At 46.5% G+C, this 19,679-nt stretch overlaps 1 protein-coding gene across 6 annotated transcripts in view; it reads right to left on the reverse strand.

The window, feature by feature from the left end:
• WDR59 (WD repeat domain 59) overlaps nucleotides 1-19,679 on the reverse strand; it is a 49,343-nt gene that overhangs the window by 1,712 nt on the left and 27,952 nt on the right. For 2 of the 6 annotated variants that reach the window (XM_017741048.1, XM_017741049.1), the window contains exons 17-28: nucleotides 18,606-18,675; nucleotides 18,180-18,333; nucleotides 14,563-14,619; nucleotides 8,538-8,671; nucleotides 7,050-7,131; nucleotides 5,125-5,237; nucleotides 3,957-4,104; nucleotides 3,792-3,864; nucleotides 2,613-2,739; nucleotides 2,050-2,192; nucleotides 1,584-1,619; nucleotides 19-160 (exon numbers count right to left, since the gene is read on the reverse strand). In XM_017741048.1, coding sequence (XP_017596537.1) covers nucleotides 19-160; nucleotides 1,584-1,619; nucleotides 2,050-2,192; nucleotides 2,613-2,739; nucleotides 3,792-3,864; nucleotides 3,957-4,104; nucleotides 5,125-5,237; nucleotides 7,050-7,131; nucleotides 8,538-8,671; nucleotides 14,563-14,619; nucleotides 18,180-18,333; nucleotides 18,606-18,675 — 1,279 coding nt within the window. The other 4 variants (XM_017741046.1, XM_017741045.1, XM_017741047.1 and 1 more) reach the window with 4 other exon arrangements.

Genomic DNA, 19,679 nt, shown 5'->3' on the forward strand with positions numbered 1-19,679 from the left:
TTGGGCGGGGTTGGCCCCCCGTGCCCACACGTCAGGCAGAAATTGGAGGAGCCCCGCACGGCCACGTGGCAGATGGCGCACTGGAAGGTGAAGCCCTTGCAGATGGCGCACTGGGTGCCGCGCACCTCGCTGCGGCAGTGGCTGCAGTACACGCCAAACTCTGCCGGAGGAAACACACGGAGAGCAGGACAGTTAGTGCTGGTGGAATTATGGACAAAGCAGCCCTGCATACAGCCCCTTGCTCAGCAGATCAGCCCCTTAAACTACCCAAGGATCTGCCTCAAAGCTCCATCAGGATGGGATGGCGTTCAGAGATCTTGGTTTGTTCTCCATATGGCATTAAAGGAACAGGCAACGGAGTGCTGGGGCACTGGCTGGCCCAATTCCTCAGCTGTCTGCTGGAAATGTGGGTTGGATTTCAAGCTTTGGAGACACTGACACATGAAGGTTTCCTGCTGGTCTCATCCACCTCTTACCACTAGGAAGTGTCACTAAGCAAGCAAGACAGCCTCCATTTCTCATCAGAGAGCCCGGAGCACACCCAATGCCTCCTGTATCAGACTGTCAGCCGTGGAGCTGCAAAGGCATTGGGGGTTAAGTCACCTGTTTTCACTCCAGTTACTCCTCAGAAGTTGTCCTGGCTGACAAGGTGAGACTACTGCTTTTTCTCTGGCATCCCTTAGCTGTTTTTCTCCCCCCAGGTCAAGCACATCTGTTGTCAGAGGTCTGTGAAGAAGACAATTTGGCAGCTGTCCTTAAGCTGGGCATCTACGCTACTGAAAGTATTTTGGGAGAAAAGTCCTCTTTACCTATTTGCTGGCAAAATCTCTAGTTAGAGATCTTGCAATTTTAACATAAGGACACTTCAGCCCAGGATCAGAGATGAAGACGGGGCATTTCAGAGGGAATAATGGACATTCATCAGCACAGAGCTGAGCACTGCTGCCATGGCAGTATGTGCATTTCCAGCTTTGCTGGAGAAATGGTACAGTCTACAAAGCCCTTGAACCAACACCTGCAAGCCTCACCTCCACCCAGAGCTGTGAAAAAGTCAAACCCATTTACTAGCAGTGCTAACCTCTGTCAGAGGTTAAATGCCACATTTTCAGTGATGTTTCAGTAACCAATGGACACTTCCTCTATGTAGCAGGATGCTCTGCCTAAGCCAGAGCAAAACAGCTTGGATCTTACCTTACTTGCAAGCTGTCAGTGATAGATTGAGCGGGGAGGGGGGGCTGTTCTTAAGTGCTGAAGGATGCTGAAACCAGCTTGATCACACTACCCCAAATTAGACCCATCACATGGATAGGTAAGGCAAATGCTTCCTCACCAAGGCTGGCATCAACAGGGATGTGAAAGCCCTGGTAGGGAAGGGAGAGGCAGATGTTTACAGAAGACAAAACCAAAGAGCTGATAGCTTCTAACTCAAAAATAAAGCACGTTCTGCTGAGCAGGCAGGACGACATTTTATCTAAATTTGTGTGACTGACAGTCAATCACTTCATACCATAAAAGACCAGTTCCAATTTTAAATGGTGAAAATTTTTAACACACCTCCCTTAGGTGTGTGTGAAGATCCTTACCTTGGGTGGGGACACCCTCAAGGTCACTCCTCAAAGCTGAGGGAGAGAGATTTGCCCATGGTCATTGCTATGGGTGAACATCAGTGTCTACCTGATAATTATTAAGCTAGCCTTGCTATTATTAATAACCAGTGCACTATTAATTTTGTATACTGTGTGGTAAATAATTCTGATTAAGGTCTTTTTAGTCTAATCATTATCATTATATTCATCAATTTAAATAAACTCTTCATATTTTATTCATATGAAATAATTGGTTTGCCATCACTAATCCTGTGGAACAATTGGTACCAAGGTTCAATTACACCTATATAACAATTTTAAACCCTTGTGACTCCCTTGGGTGGGTCTCTCAGATAGACTTTGTCCATTCCATCCATGACACATCCCACCCTGCAGATTGCATGTTCCTAAGCTCCCGAGGCAGAGCTGTGGCTCTGCCTGGGCAACTGGACCAGCCACTCACCAATTCCCTTGTGGGGATCAGGAGGACATGAGACAAACTTCAGAACCTCAGCCCGCTTCTCTCGCAGGCCCCAGCGATAAAGGATTTCTCCATAGCACTTCTTAAAGTCATCAAATTGCTGAGTGTTGGCAGGATCCAGCAGCCTAGAGGAACAAACAGGCTTGTGACTGATTGACTCTCAGAGACTCTGGATGCAATCCTCTTTCCAGCAATGGCTATGCAACCAGCTCACATTGCTGGAAGTAGGGTACTTCCCATGTGTTGCTGAAACATTGCTGAACACAAACTGCTCTGGCCTTGACTTGCTCTACACTCCAGAGTGCACACTCTGTGGGTGGACTCACCTTTGGGGCCCCCACCATGGCCTCTTAGGGATGTATCATGTGTAATCCCAGCAGTGTTGATCCGCAGGATGAAGCTTCTTCAAGTAATTATGTGAATGACAAGGTCTAGGGGCAGGTGTGGTACTGCACTGCAGCAACAGAGACCAGGCCATGGAGTTGCACGTGACTGAGACACAAGTAAGGCACCTCTGAACACCCTCAAGGCACGTGATAACCTACCTTTTGTTTTTCTCATGCTGGTCTTTCTCCCGCTCCCGATGATCAGGATACATTAGGTTTCCGTAGCGGAAGTCATCTGGAGAAGACTCGCACCAGGGAGTGGAGGTCTGCTCCGTGTCTTTGTTTGCTGCAAGCACCAAGAGGCTGTGAGTGCATCTCCCCCTTCAAAACTGGGGTCAGGAAGGGACATGAAAAACCACAGGTTTGGACACCTGCATTTCTGTCCTGTCTCTGTCCTACCACCCTTGCATTCCAACAAACACTGCCCCGCCTCCAGGAACTAAGTGCCAGCCTCTACTTGCCAAGTGCTTCTACTACACTTCTGGTGACAAGATGGGAACGGGGATCACCAGGCAGAAATCTGATGTGGAGGAATCCCTTTTGCCTGCTGCTTTAGACAAAAAGTAACCAGGCAATCAATCCCATAGAGCTTGCTTGGGAACATTATTCCGGGCAGACCTGGGTTCCTCTTTCCGAGACAGGGAGGACTCTCATTACCAGGACTGGTGTTACGTAAAGGGGCCTCTGTATGCAAGGTACTGCCCCAGGGGCAGGGAGATAGATGACTGCTAATAACTGCTACAAGAGATTATCCACTCCCCTAACCCCCATCCTCTCCTCTTCCCCATGTCACAGGTACCTGGATATCACACTGAAACTTGGTGCTAATAGGGATGATGCTGCCCCAGGCCGTGTATATCACTAGGAATCAGCCAAAAGCTTCAACTCTGACACCAGAGCCCCTAGGAGTGACTGGTCTTTGTCACCTGTGCAGCTCAGTGAAAAACCTCTGCAGATATTCATGGCACCAAGAACCCAATCTTTCCAATTGCTGCTGTTTTTCCAGTGAGAGGAGAAAGCACAGCACTGCTTTTCCCCCTGAACCCTGTGAAATTAGCTGGCTGATGACATTTTGAGGCCAGTTTCGATATTCGTTGAATGAAGTATCTACTAAAGTCAGAAGGTGCAGGTCTCCAGGAGCCTTGACATGGATACTGCAAGGCCTGCTCACTTCCAGCCATGGAGTCACACCTTGCTGGCCAAACCCCACAGTGCTGCTCTGGCAGAGCACATCTGCAATCACAGCCAGTACTAACTCTCTCCTTTCCCCACCATAGGAGCCATCTAAAACCTTCAGAAGGGAGGGAGATTCCTTTATTTACTAGCCAGGTCTCATACCTATGCTCCAGCCTCCAGTGCCAATTCCAGGATCTGACATGCTGGAACAGGAGCCAGAGGAAGTAAAGCTGGGCTGTTGAGGGGGAAAGGAGAATAAATCATGTCATCTATATGAGAGACGTTCAAAGATATCCAAGACAAACGGGAAAGAAATGGCAATCATACGTATCGGCTGTGGGAGGCCAGGTTGGAGGCACGCTGAGGAAAGGGAACACAAGAGCTGGGGCACCCCTGGAGCCTGGATTGGGCTTCAAACACACTGCAGAGCATGGCCAGGGTCTGCACGTCGTGGAGCTGTGAGTAATGAGCCAGCCTGGGAAATGAAAAAGACAGTGTGAAACCAGGCAGAATTCAGTGGCAAAACCATTAAGACTCCAGGGCAGCTAATTTCAAGCCTGTTGCATACATGGGTTTGGGTGTCATGCCTGCCCACAGGACACACGTGCACTGAGGGACTGGGTTGGCTTCTCTGTCACACCTTTGAGGAGCCAAGTTCGCCTTCTGAAAATGCTCATGCCCTAACTGGTGGGAGAAGGATGGGAGCTCTGGGAATCCAGCAGTACTCATGCTCTGATGTAACACCGGAGCCATTAGACTCACTCCCAGCCACAACATCTTTCTGACAAAGCCCTCTGGGTGCAAGCATCCTGCACCTAGATCACAAGGAAAAAGCCCTCTGCAAGTTTTCTGGAAGGCTAGGAAGTTTCCAGTTTGCTCTGAAGGCTAAGAGTGATAAAGAACAACCTATGCTGTGCTCCCACTGCTGCCATGCAGCAGGAGAGAGCTCAGCCAAGCAACAGTATGGAAAGCACAGCACACAAATCCTGCACTTCCAAATAGCGTGGATGGACAAATAATATCAATTACTAATTATGTGCCCTCCTGAGCAGATTCACCACCTGGAAGACATTTGTAGCTAACACTTGGCTTTGAGGCTGCTGGAATGACTTCCCAGTAAAGCTAGATGAGAACAGGGAACCAGAAAGTGAAAAAAGGTGTTGCACCAACAGGCTCGTTTAGTGGGGAGCAGGAAACCCAAATCTCCAAGTCAGGCATTGTGGGCATAGAAAGCAGAGCTCCGCCCGTGTCTGGCCTATTGCTCAATGGCGACCAAGGAAGACCTGAGTGATAGGTGGAAGGTCAAGGGCTGTTTCCTGAATGCCAGAAACACATTTGGAGCTTCCTTTTGTGATGCACTGCAGGCTTGAGACAGAAAAAAATCCATGCTGTGGCACTATCCCAAATCTGAAATGACCCCTTACACGTACATAGTTATGGAAGGCTCTGCTTCAGCAACCATTCCCCAACCCCCCCCCAGCACTCAGACACGTACAAGGACTCCAGTAATTGACGTCCAAATGGATGTTGTGCCCAAGGTATCTCTAAATCTGGGTCGGACTTCGGTCCAAGACAGAGATCAGTGGCTACCATGGCCAGTGACCAAACCTGGCAGACAGGAAGGAAAAGCAGCAAAGCTACAATTAGGATTAACCACACTCCCAGGGCATAGGTGTGCACAAATTCACACACAGACAGATAATAATGGAGCTTGTCTGTTTTGCTAGGTTTTTTTCCCCTTGACAGCAGGGAACAGTTTCAGTCTCTGTGTCACAAATAATACAGAGAATAACACAAAACCAAAGCTTTCCCCGTCCCACTCGCCTTGTGTTTGGGTTAAATGCAAAAGTCTATAGTCTATTAGTGCATTTTATATTCAAAAGCCTCAAAAGGGTTTAGATTTGATACAGTTCTTGGGTTCAGAGATGTCTGGTGGCAGAAAGTTTACTGGTAAATCATTATTTGCATGAGAAATATCCTTTTGATTAGTTGTGTCACTGAGCACTATTCTCCTAATGCAGACTGGCACAGACAGGACACAATTTGCCATTTCTGCTTCAAAAGTTTAACCACTTCACACGAAATTTCTCCTTCATTTATCATCCTCTACTCTGGAAACAGTTCCATCTTGTCAGTCTCTATACCACTGATCTAGGACTGTTTTTCTGCTGTGCCTTTAAAAATGGGACAGTTAGAATATTCTAGGGAAAAGGAAAGCTCCTAGTTTAGCATGGAAAAAAAAAAGAGCAGGAAAGGAAAAAGAGCATGGTGCTAAAAAGACAGCAGAAATCAGAGAACTGACAACATGGACAATAAAGAAAAACCACATGCTCCAAGTACAAAGAACAGACAGAAAAAGCAGTCCCAAAGCTGCTCTCTGTGAAACCAGAGAGAGAAACAGGAGAGAAACCAAAACAAGGACTGAGCTGAGTAAGAGAGAGCACAGAAAGGAAACAGGAAAGATGCCACTTCCTACACTGCTACAGAGCACATGAAACTGTAACTTGCAACTCAAGCCTCCATGTCTGCTATGAGCTGCACGACAGGCTGGAGTTACACGAGACAGGGAAAACTAAGCAAGAAACTCAGAGAAATCTTGCTGAAGTTACTCCACCCAAACTCTGGTCCAATGTGGACAAACCAGACTGCAAGAGGAAGAACAGACAAAGGGGAACTAGACCTACTTTCTCTCTTCTGGTCTTGCAGAACCCACCAAGAAGCAAGACAACAGCTTGAGTCAGCTTGTGCTTAGGTCAGGTAAGCCTATGCATGTTCCTTGTCCAGCTCTAGGAAGAGCCAAATGCTGAGGAGATGTGCACAGCTCCTGTGGCACTGCCAGTTCCCCCCATCTCTTTCAGGTGCTCCCATGTCCTGTCAAATGTCCTCCCTGTTGCAATGGACTAATCACAGGGGAAAGCATAGGCCACAATAGCCATTTTTCTCCTATTTTTAGCTAAAGGCAAATAGCCAGCCCCATTTTGGGGCCCCTGGGCCCAGGCTCTCATGGGAGAAAACAGCTGCAGTTAGCACCCAGTGCCAGCACAGTTGAATGCCAAACAATGGGAACAATTACATAAGTACAAAAAAAATTACGGATCAAAATGCTGACAGCAGCTAGGCAACTCTGTGCACAGTTACCCCATTTGATGACTCAAAAGCAGGCTGCATTCCTCACTTTGCCTACAGGAATTCCCTGAAAAATGTGTTTCACTCAGTTTGGCAAACAGCATAAAAGAATCTGTGTGTAGCCCTGGGAAGGAATCTCTTGATGCCCAGAGTCAGGGAGGTGAACACCACCTTGGTGGCTGTTCCACAGGCCTGGTTCACCAAGCAGAGACTCCTGGTGCTGCTGCTGAACGTCAGTGAGCCATTGGAGGGTAACACAGCACGCTGAGGAAGAGGTCTGATTCCATGGCATACCTGTACGAGATCCCTCCGCCCCACAGTCAAGGCTGAGGCAGCATTCTTCTGGCAAGTCTCCTGGATGTTATTCACGTTCAGTCTGAAAAGACAGGACATAACTCAGCTCACATTACCTACGAAGGTGGGGAGGAATGGGGGGAACGTGGTTCTGGCAGCAGTGAGCAGCCCAGAACCTCCAGATCAATGTGAGCCTCTTTGCATGGCCAGGATTCCATCCCATCCTTCTCTGTTATTAGGGATCACTGCCATCCACCTCCCACTATTCATTTTTGCTAATACACCACACATCGAGTCCAGCTCCACACTAGCTGGGATTGATTCTAAGCAGCACCATTTCCAAGAGGGTATCAGACCAAACTTCTGCCAGGATATCACGAAGTCCAGAATCATTCTTGTCCCTAAAAGCTGGTGCCATTGGTTACATGGTCCTGCTCCCATTCAGCCCATCGATCTGCTCTGGCTGACTCAGAGGGAGATGGGGGCACACTGGAGAGAACCAAGCCTTCAGCCTGTTCCCCAGGGGGTAACACACCCACTGGGAAGCCTTGACAGGCTGGCAAGGTGAACTGAAGAAACCCACATGGACTTTTCTGCCTCTCATCAGAAATCTTCCCAACACTTCAACTGCTTGAGATTTTACAGTACACGGAAAAGGGTGAGGCTGTTTATACAAGATGTCCCAAGAAGAAAGGTCCAACAGGTTTTTTTAAAGAATATTCTTTTTAATAACATAGAAAAGGAAAGAAGGAAGGGGTTTTTTCCTCTCTTTCTTTCCTCAGAAAGGAAACCTGCTTCTTCCCTGGATGTCCATAGACTGGAAATTCTATTAAGGACCAGACAGTATTACCAAAGCTAAGAAAGAAAAAATTCAGGAACAGAGGTTTTGTAACTATGTGATTTAGAAAGTCTGGAAAAAGGAAGCCCTTTGTTGAAAAAAAATGCAAAACCAACAAAATCACAAAAATGCCCACAGAACTCCATCCTTTCCATTAAAGTGGAACAATTTGCAGTACAAATCTGACATGTACAACCGGGACTCCAAGTGGGAACATATCAGATACTTCTGAAAATAAAAAACTTTATGAGCTATTAATAGTTTTACAGAATGAAAATGTGCCTTTACTGAGATTTTTAAGCCTATGCATTTAACATGAGATTTGAAAAAGAATTTCTACTGATAATTTCTCTCTTTAGCAGGTGAAAACCTCAGCCTGTGACATTTGCAGTGACAATGCTGAAGCACCACTTCAAACTCTGTTTACCACACCCCATGACAAATTTCTTCCCTCACACTTTTCAGATTTACAGGAGACAGGTCCCCTCTCACAGGCAGTGGGATACCAAAAAAAGCAGTGAGGCAAGAACAGAGGAAGAAGGTAGAGAAACATTCAAGAATCCATGCTGACTGATGTCAGGATTAAAGCTCAGCAATGCCAAAGACAGCTGGTTTCATTTGGGAAAGGATGAAAGCCTGTGTGTACTCACATGTAGAGCTCTCCCAGCAGCTTGTGGACAGGCAGCAAGCAGGAAATATCTTGGATAATAACTTTCCCAGCAGCTTTGATGGGTCGGTTGTTGGCATCTGCCCCCTCTCGTTTGCCTTTCCACCTCCTTGATTTCTGCAGAACAAATGGCAACGTGTTACTGGGGAAGAGGACTGCTTGGGTGGGCTGCTTGGGACAGGGAACAAAGCACTAGGGTCAGGAATAATGCAAGCAGCACCCAAACCTGCCTTTCAGAAGGCTCTGTGTTACCCTGGAAAACATCCATGACATGCCCAGGAGAACAAGCATCTCCATCTGTAGGAAGTGAAAAGCAGGTCAAGGCAGCGAGCTCAAGGTCAAACTCACTCAAAAAATATTTTGTGAGTTTTCCTATGAAAGCCAATAATAGAATAAATCAGCATCGGGATGCCAATCAAACCTGGGCAAATTTGGCAGGAGGACCATTCAATTCTCATTCTCTGGGAACCCTTTGCAGATAGACCACTGCTGACCTCAGCCAGCGTCAGCATGGAGACATGCAGGAGGCAGCTGCTGCTTGCCCTTCACCTCAGGGCAAGCCCACAGCTCCAGTCTGTCTCTAGGTCTGCCCTCTCATGGTGAGAGCAGCCCTGTTCAGCGCCAGCACAGGGCTCCCACATCCTGCTTTATCAACAGCTTCAAACAAACAACTGGCAGATGATAAAGCAGGGCCCAAGTTTTCCTAGCAAGGATCCCTAGATACTATGCTCACAGCTACTTACAGCTGGCTCAGGACATAAAAGGTGGGAGAAGAAAGGAGAGGAAACAACAGAAGGCAACAGAAACAAGAAGCCAAGATTCCCAAATACTCCCTGTAACAGATACAGAGGCCAACTTAAAGCCAAGCTGCATAAAGCTACCTTGACTATGTGAAACACCATAGAGTATTTGTCTGGTATCCTGACCTCTTCCAGCTCCTTGCTCTAGGAGAGTGAGGAGGAGGGACGAGAGGATGTGTGGCAGCACGACAGGCAGAAGGCACTGGCACTCTACTGAAGGAAGCACTGGCTGCTAGGCAGGGTTCCAATGCTTTGCAATGCTGCTCCCCTATGGCGTGTTCCCTCACTGCCACACAGAGCAGTGTTGGACCAACACGGAAGCGCCTGCTCATGCTGAGTTAGGGAGGCTCTCCCGGGGCGCTCATGCTGGGCTTCCCACACCTCATCGAAGCAGAACAGCCCCTCTCTCAAGGGGCCAGCAAGGCAACCCTGTGCTGATGGCTCTGCGAGGCAGACATGGCTCACACAAGCTCACACTGGTGCTCCTAAAGAGTAGACTGGGATACAGAAAGAGCAGGACTTGGATCTGCAAGCAGGGTCACCTTTACTGTGGGTGTAAGGCCAGCTCTGGGATGGCTGAGTGCCAAATGGCTTTTGACCATGACCATGCAGTCCTGTGAGAACCTGGGCAGCCTTATCAGACACAAAATGTCCTTAAAAAACTCCTCATGACCTTAAGAAATGCCACTGCCTGCCTGGCCCAAACTTAGGCCAGTGTGCTGAGGAGGTCTTGCCATGCTGAGCATAATACTAACACATGCCACAAAAAGCAAAAAGGATGAGCTCCTAAAACTTCTCTGAACACTGCACAGCTGAGGATCAGAGGCTCCAGCTTGACAGTAAATGAAGAAGGCATTTCAGCCTCAAAGGAGGTGAAGGTGGGTTTTTCTAGGGATGCCCATGTTACACAGCATCACCATTCCCCTGATCTTCCACCACTCCCCAGAGTAAAGAGGAGCAGAGATTGCATGGTGCCCAACATTCAGAGGTGTGAAACACTGGTAGGAACAGGGCTGTCAGCATCCAGTGCTCTGGAAAAGCTGACTGACTAGTTCTCTGACACATCCCCACAAACCCTAATTCATCCGAGAGGAATCCGCCTGCAATACTTATCTGTCCCCTGAAGCTGAAAAGCACTATGCAGTGGAAAGTGGCTAGAATGGGGTCAGGTGGGAGACCCACCTCTCTTCAGTCCATCCGTTCCTAATCAAGACACAGTCTGGATCAGCTCTGCCTCTCTTGATGTTGGGCAGGCTAATCCTGTTTTGATAACACCTTAAAGTTTAGCTGCCCTTCCCATGCTGCAGGATGTGGGCTGTATTACAGCAAGGTTCCCAAGTAACAGTGGCACCTGTACCTCATTCCTTTGCAGGGCAGCAAATGCTGTCTCCTAGGTGAGGCAAGGAGCTGCTGATGCTACTAAAACCAGGATATGAGCGAAGCTTGGGAGCCCCAGCACAACGACATGCCAGGAGGAGAGAGCTCAGGCACTGTCCTGGAAGGGCTACCAGGCTTTTCGCAGCAAGAACTTATTTGTGCTGTGTCTGAACAGATATTTGAGCTCAGGCTTGCAGACACAGAACCACATTCTGCAGGGCTATCAACGACAGTTTCTAGAGCCTGGCAGGTAATTTGGAGAGCAACTTGCCACCTCCTGACCATCTGTAAGCCAGCTGCCCCCAGGACTCAGAGTCGATGGAGAGCTCCCTCTGCCCAGTCTTTGGGAACAGATTCAACCTGCTCCTGTCCCCTGCAAGAGCGGACTGAAGAAGCCTCCCAACAGGCATTTCAAGACTAGAAACATGGACAACACATATCACTTTCCACAGGCAATTGAGTTTGGTTTTTTTTTTTTTTTTTGGAGGAGAATGACAACAAATGAAGATGAGAATGAAAAAGAGCTCTCATGAATGGTTTCCACTGCTTGCTTTTAGCATATCACCAGACAAATGGAAACACTAAATGTATCAGAACACCCTGAAAACTTGGACTCAAAACAAAATTGTCCTGTTTTCTTCCTTTTAACACTGCTTATTTACTGGCAAAAAGGGAAATCCTAATTCTTTAGTGGTGCAGCTCCAGGAGTGGAGTTAGTTGGTAGCCACAGGCCCTGCTTGTACTACACTTCCATGCCCACCACTCCAAGCCCCTAAAGCTGTGACAGAAAAAAATCATAAAGCTACAGGTAGAGTCACCATTAAAAACATCTGGGTTTTTTGCAATTCAGGTTTACCTCAGCTACAGCAAGTAAGAGTTAGAAAAAAACCCCCACAATCAGAAGTATGGGAACCATCATGGATTGGGTAAAGTTCATCACCATTGACAGCAGAAGTTCTACTTTGAATCCAGTCATTGCTGGTGTTAATTACAGGAGTAGCTCTCCACCAGGTGGTATCTGAGTAGTTTTAATAGGGATTACTAGAGACAAAGAAAGCTCTAGGTTGGGTTTGTCTGGCCAAGGTCCACCTCCCTCCCATTCTGCCTCTTCTCCCAGAAGGAGCTCCCACTATGGTGTAATCAAAAGGTGCCACCTAGGCTCAGGGGCATTAGGGTAGAACAGGAAACACATCTCTTCCTAGGGGCTTGAGCACAGGTCAGGATGGAGAGCAGGGAACATAACAGTTGGAGCTGAAGCAGAAATTAACATGCACCAAGCTAGCTACTGGCAGCTGAAGGACAAAGGCACAGGTCTTCTGTACTGCCCACGACATTTCTAGCTCTTTCTGAAGCCTAGAATCCATGCCAAGGAGAACTGCATCTACCCAGCTGCTCCTCAGTTTAACAAGAGGAAGATACGAAAGAAAATAGCTACAGTGATAAGTAAATTAAGACTCATCAGTTCCTCAGAGCACGAGAAAGAAAGAAACCAGAGCATTTATGGCAATCATGGGGTTGGAGGTGACAGCAGGGAACAGCACTGAATAATGACTAAAAAAGCCAGCCTGCACCTGCACTACTATACCCAAGGCTGTAATTTGCTGCAATCTGAGGTGATAACGATGGCAGTAAATGGGTTACATGTAGAAACAGATAGCCCAAGAATAAGCCACCAACTGCTTTGTAGCAACCACCATCATCGCTGCATACTCAGCAGCAGGAGTTGCAAAATGCTTCGTGCCTGCTCGGAAAGGATGCTGAACATTTGGGTGTGTGTGCCTTTGGATCCTGCTGAGGCAGGCAGTGCTCTAAGTAGGATCCTGAAATGTAAAGTGCTTGTTTCACATCAGCATATGCAAAATTTCAGGGTTTGTGGTATAAACTGGCGTTAGTAGGGCAAAGGTAAAGGTTGTGAACAGAAGAGAACAGGCTCGATGACAAGAAATTAAGCTGCAATAAGTGATGTACAAAATAGTTAAACCTGCTCAAGTCAGGTTCAAGCTGCTTCTCATTTTAATTTTTAAGTAAAATGCAAAAATTGCTTCCTCCCCATAGAAAGCTGTGCTCCTTTATTCTGAACAACTGCCTACAGATTAACTCCCCCGTGTGGCTCATGCAGCACTGCCTGAATTTTCTCTTCAAAATAATCAACATTTACTATTTGCAGCATCTCCCACAGTATCAGGCACCTGCCACAAAGGTACTAAAATATTTCTTTATAGCTTCCATCAATCAATATCTGGCACCTGCCCTGAAGCATGGGCACTTCAGAAGAGGAGGCTAGAAAGAAAGAGGAATTACTGCTTCTTGTAAACTTGCCAAGTTCTTGCTTCCCCAAACACCTTGAGCAATGCTCAGCTCTTCTTCCAGAAGGAAGGCACGTGATTTGCACTAATAACCTATACCTCACGTATGCCTGTGTCTTCACCCTAGGCACTGCTGCCTGCTTCAGAGAGTCAGCTTAGCCTCTTCCAAAGGTTATCCACAAATACAATCAATCCTTCAAGGCTTGGACTAACCCCTGCATCCCTTTTAATTATACATTACAGAAAATTATAACTTTATCACATCACTACTTGCTCTTCCTTCCAGGCCAGTGGTAAGGGAATTAAACTGTGGCTTTTGTGCTCTACAATTTACCACACAAGCTGGAAAGTTCCTTGCTTGATTTTCTTTCTTTCAGTCTGCTCCTGATTCAAGAGAGAACTTCATTTCTTGCCTCTGCTGCTCACATCTCTTTACTGGCTCTTTGCAAAAAGCCTTGATGGAGTCAAGTAAATTACTTCTGGTTTCTTTCACCTATTACTTGCTAGTACAGTCTTAGAACTGTTGTAATTAGGAAAATTTGATCCTATTATACCAAGTTAAATTAGGTGTTACAGGATTCTATTTTATTCCCTGCTGTCTTATGAAGAGAGCATGAAGGACAGCAGCTGTGAAAAAACAGTTGTTCATGCAGACATTAAGACAAACAGACTTAAAGAAATCATCTTTAAATTGAAATGGAGTTTTCTGAGCTTTGTCTATGCTTGGAAGATGAGTGATGAAATAGTAATTGCCCAAAGGTACAGCACAGCTTGAGCAATCCTGGCATCATCAAGATGTTCATGAATGATGTTGGAGCTTGAGGGACATGTGGACCTGGCTAACAGAAAACAACTGTCAAAGAAGACTTGGAAGGGCAGGTGCCAGGAAGAAGGAGTACCTGCCAGGGTGGCTGAAGTGCAACCACCCTAAATGAATGCAGGGTGGTGCAATTCCAAGGGTTGGGAGAAGATCACAAGTTAAGAAGAAATTCTATTTATTGATCCAGGAAATAAGACTGTGTGGTGGATTGCACTGGGAAGTGGCAGCTCATTTTAATGAGATGACAGATTGTTGTCAGAAACTCAACCAGTTTGTTTCTTCCACAGCTCTGATCTTCCCTCCCTCTCCAGCAAGGCTTTCTCTTTTCAGAAATTAGGTGCTCTAATGTCAGCCTCACCGGTTGGTTGATGATGTATAATAATCACTTAGCTCCTCTACAGTGAGCTCTGTTTCTTAGAGGTTGATCTTTTCTTACACTTCAAATTACCCGTTGGCATCCTTTCCTGACCACAAGGCCAGGTGAAACAGGCATCTTGTAGGTCAGTAATTGCACCCTGCAAACTACTGTCTGCCCTGCCCACTTACACGTGCATCTGCTCTTGTGAAGCCCTAGGCCCTGCGTGGAATGCGAGTCCCCCAGCTCTGTGCAGGTTACTCAAAGGCAGGCAGGTGGCATTTTATTCTTGGGCCCTTGGGCAGAAGACAGGGTCATATCAAGGACAGTATTAGCACAGCACACAGTACCGGGAAGTCGTTAATTGCTTGTATGGACCAACGCCGCCGGGCAGAGCGAGGAGACATCTGTACGCGAAAACATTATACCCAGGAAAAGGGAAGAAAGACACCAAGAAAATTAAAGACAAAGGTAAATAAACTGAAATGAAAAGTGCCCTGAACCAGCAGAGTAAAAGATACTGTTCCCAACGGTTCTGGTACACAATGAACAGTTGCAAAGCACGATCCCCACTTTCATCCTCATACAATTGTACTACACAGCATTACCTAAGCCTCTGGCAGAGCAAGGGCTGCTATGTCTGTGCCCCACACCAGCCTCTACGAAGACTTTGGCAAACACAAATCTGAATAAAGTCTTCCACACAGAGTTGTATTACTGGAAGAAGCACTGAACTGTTTCGTGTGACCTTGTTCATACCATGAACTGAGGAGAGGACAACACCTAAGTGCCCCACATGCCTAAACTCCAAACAGTTATAGTCCTCTTGCCTGAAGAGGAAGGCAGCTAAGTGTAAACTGCATCATTTTCATTTTTAACACAGCTGCCCAGTGCCATGGCACAGATACCTGCAGGAAGCTAAATAAACACTCCTGCTTACTCAGGCACATACATCCAGCATCCTCCAGAACTTCATTCACTGGAACTTGCTGTAACTGTTCACTTTCATTGTAAACAATATGTCAGAATATTAGAAGGGATGTAGAGGCCTTGGCAGGGCCATGTGGAAATTGTCATAATGGGTTGAGAAACTCATTCAGATTGCTCACTCAATCAAATTCACTGACTGACTATGCTGAATAGCTCCAAAGTAGGCTTTCATTAGTAACTTGGAAGATATTTCAGTAGGTACTCAACACAGTATTATAGCAACAACAAACGGAATCTTTCGAAGCACATTACTGTACACTCACTTGAAAAAAAGTTCTGTGTACAGATCTAAGAGTCAACACAATAAAAAAGGCTATTTGGGTCAGGTACAATGTATTTTGCACTTGTTTTCAGCTGATGATAGACAGTCAGGACCATCAACCATGCCTTCAGCCTCTATATCCCCTTGCATCTCACTGCTGGGAGAGCTCTACAGCCAGAAAGTCAAGGCTGGCTGCAGGGCCCCATGGAAAAAGAGAGTAGAAGGCTGCAGCCATGTGCTACAGGTTCCTCCAGCAGGCCTCACAGAGAAGGAGAAAAGGGTTAGTTAAAGGAAATTCAGTATAGTGGAAAAGCAGCAAAACCAAGCTCAGTCCCACCACCAGTGCCGTGATGGGACATCACTGTCACCATCCCCATGTACAGCAAGGCTGAGCTGTCCCCAGGTCCCCACTGGCATGACCCTCTAACTGCAGGGGGAACAAACAACTCCATGGCACCTTCTTTAAGAGTTCAAAACACTGATGGCACTGCCATGGTATAGATAAAGCTCCTCCTTTCTGCTGACTACTGCTCCTCAGCAGGGTTCTTTTGAGGAATGAAAAGGAGGGAGGAAGAAAGGAGGAGTGTGCATGTGTGAATAAAAAGTGAGAAAGAGATATATATATATATGTGAGTGTATGTGTGTATATATATACACATATTTAAATGAGCACAGAAAGGCTCAGAGCCAGATTTAGTTTCATTTTGGCTTACTAAGGAGCTCCCTGCTGGAATCAGCAGCTCCCCTGCCTTTATGGGAACATGACATCTTTCCTGTCTAGCAATGGGCAAATTTCATTTGTTTGCTAATGGTAGTGATGCCTGTGGTTACTACATGGGATTTAAATACTTGGTTATGGCTGAAAAATTCAGTTTTGGGGCTGAAGTTGTCTGACATCAGAGTTTGATGCACAAAATTTCAACTTTTATTTAATGCAAACATAAAATCCTTCAGCTTCAGAGCAAGGAGTTAACTAAACTCAGGGTCTGGGCTTTTTAAAACTGTCACAGTGAAATAACAAAAATATGTAGCATTGATCTAACAGAGGCCCTGACATCAGCTCCTGAAGAATCAGAAAACATCTGCTGAAGGGAGATACAGGCTTTTTGGGGTTTTTTAAAGACTATTTCATCTGCAAGAACATTTGAACTAGCTCCCTGCTATGGCTCTTACATTTATTCCAGCATGCAAGGAGATAGCTCGGCAGGGGAAGGGGAACACATGACTTTCCCCTGGCTTTCAGCAGACATGGCTGCACACATGCTTTTGTTCTCTTGAATTCTTTTACACTGTGACAAAAATCTTGTTGCCATCAATACAAGGGCTGGGGAGACAGGTCACATGAAATTGCACCAAGCTGGTTCCACATGTTATTTTTAGCCTTGTCTGTCATCTTAGAGAGGCTGTGTGTCGGAGACAAGCCTGCTGCAGAGGACAGAGGTAGGTCTTTAAATAAACGCTCCTACAAAGACTAGGACAGACAGCACCATTTTCTCTTTTCATCAAAAAAAAGTTTGTGTGGGGAAAAAAATTCAGAATGGGGACTCAGTCTTCTGGGGTCTGTATGGAAGCAGAACTTGCACTGGGGACAGGGGCTCTCCCCGCAGCTGGGAGGTGTAATGACATCATGTAAGCAGGACACAGTCCCACAGACAGGGCTGGCTGTCACATCCAGCACCACCAGAAAAACAAGACTTCTTTCAGTGCCGAGGAAGGATAAAGGTTCAAGGCTTTGACTTCCTCTGCTCCTGGGACACAAGTTCTGAAACTCTTCTGCCAGCAGAGTGCAGACAGCTTTTGGCTTTCCCTAGGGTACCTGGAAGCTCTTCACTGCTGCAGGAGGTTCATGTCCTCTGCACGGGCAGTGAACAAACTACTCAAATGCCCCAAATTCTGAGGCTCTCAGAGGAAGGTTACTGCATTTTTGCAAGCCACTTCACCCCCTGCTGAAGCACAGTTTGTTTCTAACAACCTGCTCAGCCTACTGCTCCCACAGCATCTGCTCCAGGCACATCAGGCCCTCACAGCTGCTTCACAACTACCCTGCCGCCACCCTACAATTACAACAGGTCTTCCTCAACCACTATGTCCCAGAAGGAAACAATCCCACTCTTTTCCAAAGCCTTGTAAACAGGAACAACAGCAAAACCTGCACCTAAACCAGAAGTATGTGGATCAGAAGATCTTCAGAGAATCATGCAGTAATTATTTTTGTTTAAAAAAATGAAAGGTTCAAAGTGGCACATATCCCTGAAAGAGACACCTGAAACAGAAATAACCAACCACATCCCACAGTCCAGGAGAGGTTGACTGTGAGCTGCAGAGAGCCACAACCCTTTGCAGTTATATTGTCAGGGAATACCCACCAGAAGAGCAAGAGCTGCCTACATGTACTTATCTGAAGACTACAACTTCCTAGAGGGTGAGATTTTAACCCTACATAATGCAAAGGGAGACAGTATACAAACACTGTACAATGCTCTGAAGGGAACTGTGAAGGGTCAGCATAGAGAAATATCAAAATAAGCAGGTCAAATGCTAGAGAGGATCAGTAAATAAGTTACTAATAGAAGATAAATCCATTTGACAGAGCTGCCTGTAAAAAGATGTCTTTTTGAGAGAATATAAAGCTTTTGTTACTAGCAATGCTAAAAGAAAGGAAAACAGATCATGAAAGCTGAAGTGTTGGGAGCAGTGCTTTGGTCTGGTACTTACCCTCTCTTTGTAGTAGAAGGAACTAATGGAGACCTGCTCCTTCTCGCTGCGTGTTGGGCTCCCACTGTACAAACGCAGGTTGCCCGGAGTCTCAGTGCGGATCTTCATCGGAGTAATGAGGCCACTGTGGTATGCTGATAAAGCTGACAGAGACCTGGAAAAAAGGGAAATACACTTTCAGGGGCTTTTCCCACCAAAACATCCCGCAGACTCACACTGACATCTCCACTAACCCAAGCTGCCAGCAGTGGTGCCACTGTCTCAACAGAAGTCTCTGCTGAGGCCCAGTGGTGTAATGGCCCAGGCTCTCTGCACTGAGGGCACAGCTAACACTAGAGGGGAGTAGCTCCAGTGTAGGACCTGGTATTTTCCTGCTTTCCTGCCCATGACAGCAGCATATCTCAAAAAGCCACACAGGGCACTCACCTGGGTGTGGGCTCCATCGGGGACACGGCGCGGTGCATGGTCATGGGCCTTGTGAAATACACCAGGTACCCTGAAGAGACAGGACACGGCATAAAGATCATGCAACAAGGAGTAGATTACTCAGGGGTGGTTCAACTTAAATGACCAGATTTCCCCATGTATCAGAGGCAATGGGCCTCTGATACCCTTAGTGATTTTAAACTGAAAGCAGACAACCACATTCTCTCAACCCAAATCCACTCCCTGCAAACCCACTACAAAGCACAGGGTTTTTGAGGTGTTTCTCTCAAAACCACAGTTTCAAGTGGCTTACAGCTGTTAGAGAAAACATGGGAAAAGAAAATGAGCAAATACATGCTGCTGTTTTAACTCTCCACCAGAACATGCCAAGCACTGTTACTCCAGAGGTAAGTGAGGTGATGTTTGGCAATGCAGAGAAACCACTGCAGCTTGTACAACTCTCTTCTCCAACAGGAGAGCCCCAGCCATCTGAGGCCAACTCCAAAGCACTCTCTCACAAGCCTTACCCTGTTTCTTAGCACCTCAAGTGTCTTCAGCCACCTACTCTTGCAAGAATTTCAGGACTTAGCAGGTTTCACTGAGCCTATTCAATACAGTATTATCCTGTTTTACTTTTGCTTGAGAATTCGGTGAGGAAAGCAGCTTTCAAAATGTTCTCAAACTGGGATGCAGTCAGATCCAGAGAAGGCATGTGTGCATCTGAAACAGCTCAGTGAAACTTAATAGCTCTTACTCAGATCTTAACCTGGTTTTTAATGATCTTTACCCCATATATGCTCTCCTGGAAACCTCGGTGTGATTGTACCCCATCTCCCATTTAGGAGAAGTTTCTTAGTGAGCTTGGGAAAGCTATTTTGGACAACAGAAAAAGTGTACAATGAGAAAAGAGTGGTTAGTAACGTGAATATGGTTTCAGCAAGGGGTAAATTCAACCCCAAATCACAGGAATTTTGTGAAGACTGACTGCCAGAATACACCCAGTAATGTGATGATGGTAGGAGAGAACTAGGCAAGGAAAACAGCTATTCCCAGTGTTCTATAAAAAGAGATCTG

This window comes from Corvus brachyrhynchos, unplaced genomic scaffold (genome assembly GCF_000691975.1).
Source record: "Corvus brachyrhynchos isolate BGI_N302 unplaced genomic scaffold, ASM69197v1 scaffold26, whole genome shotgun sequence".
Classification (NCBI taxonomy): Eukaryota; Metazoa; Chordata; class Aves; order Passeriformes; family Corvidae; genus Corvus; species Corvus brachyrhynchos.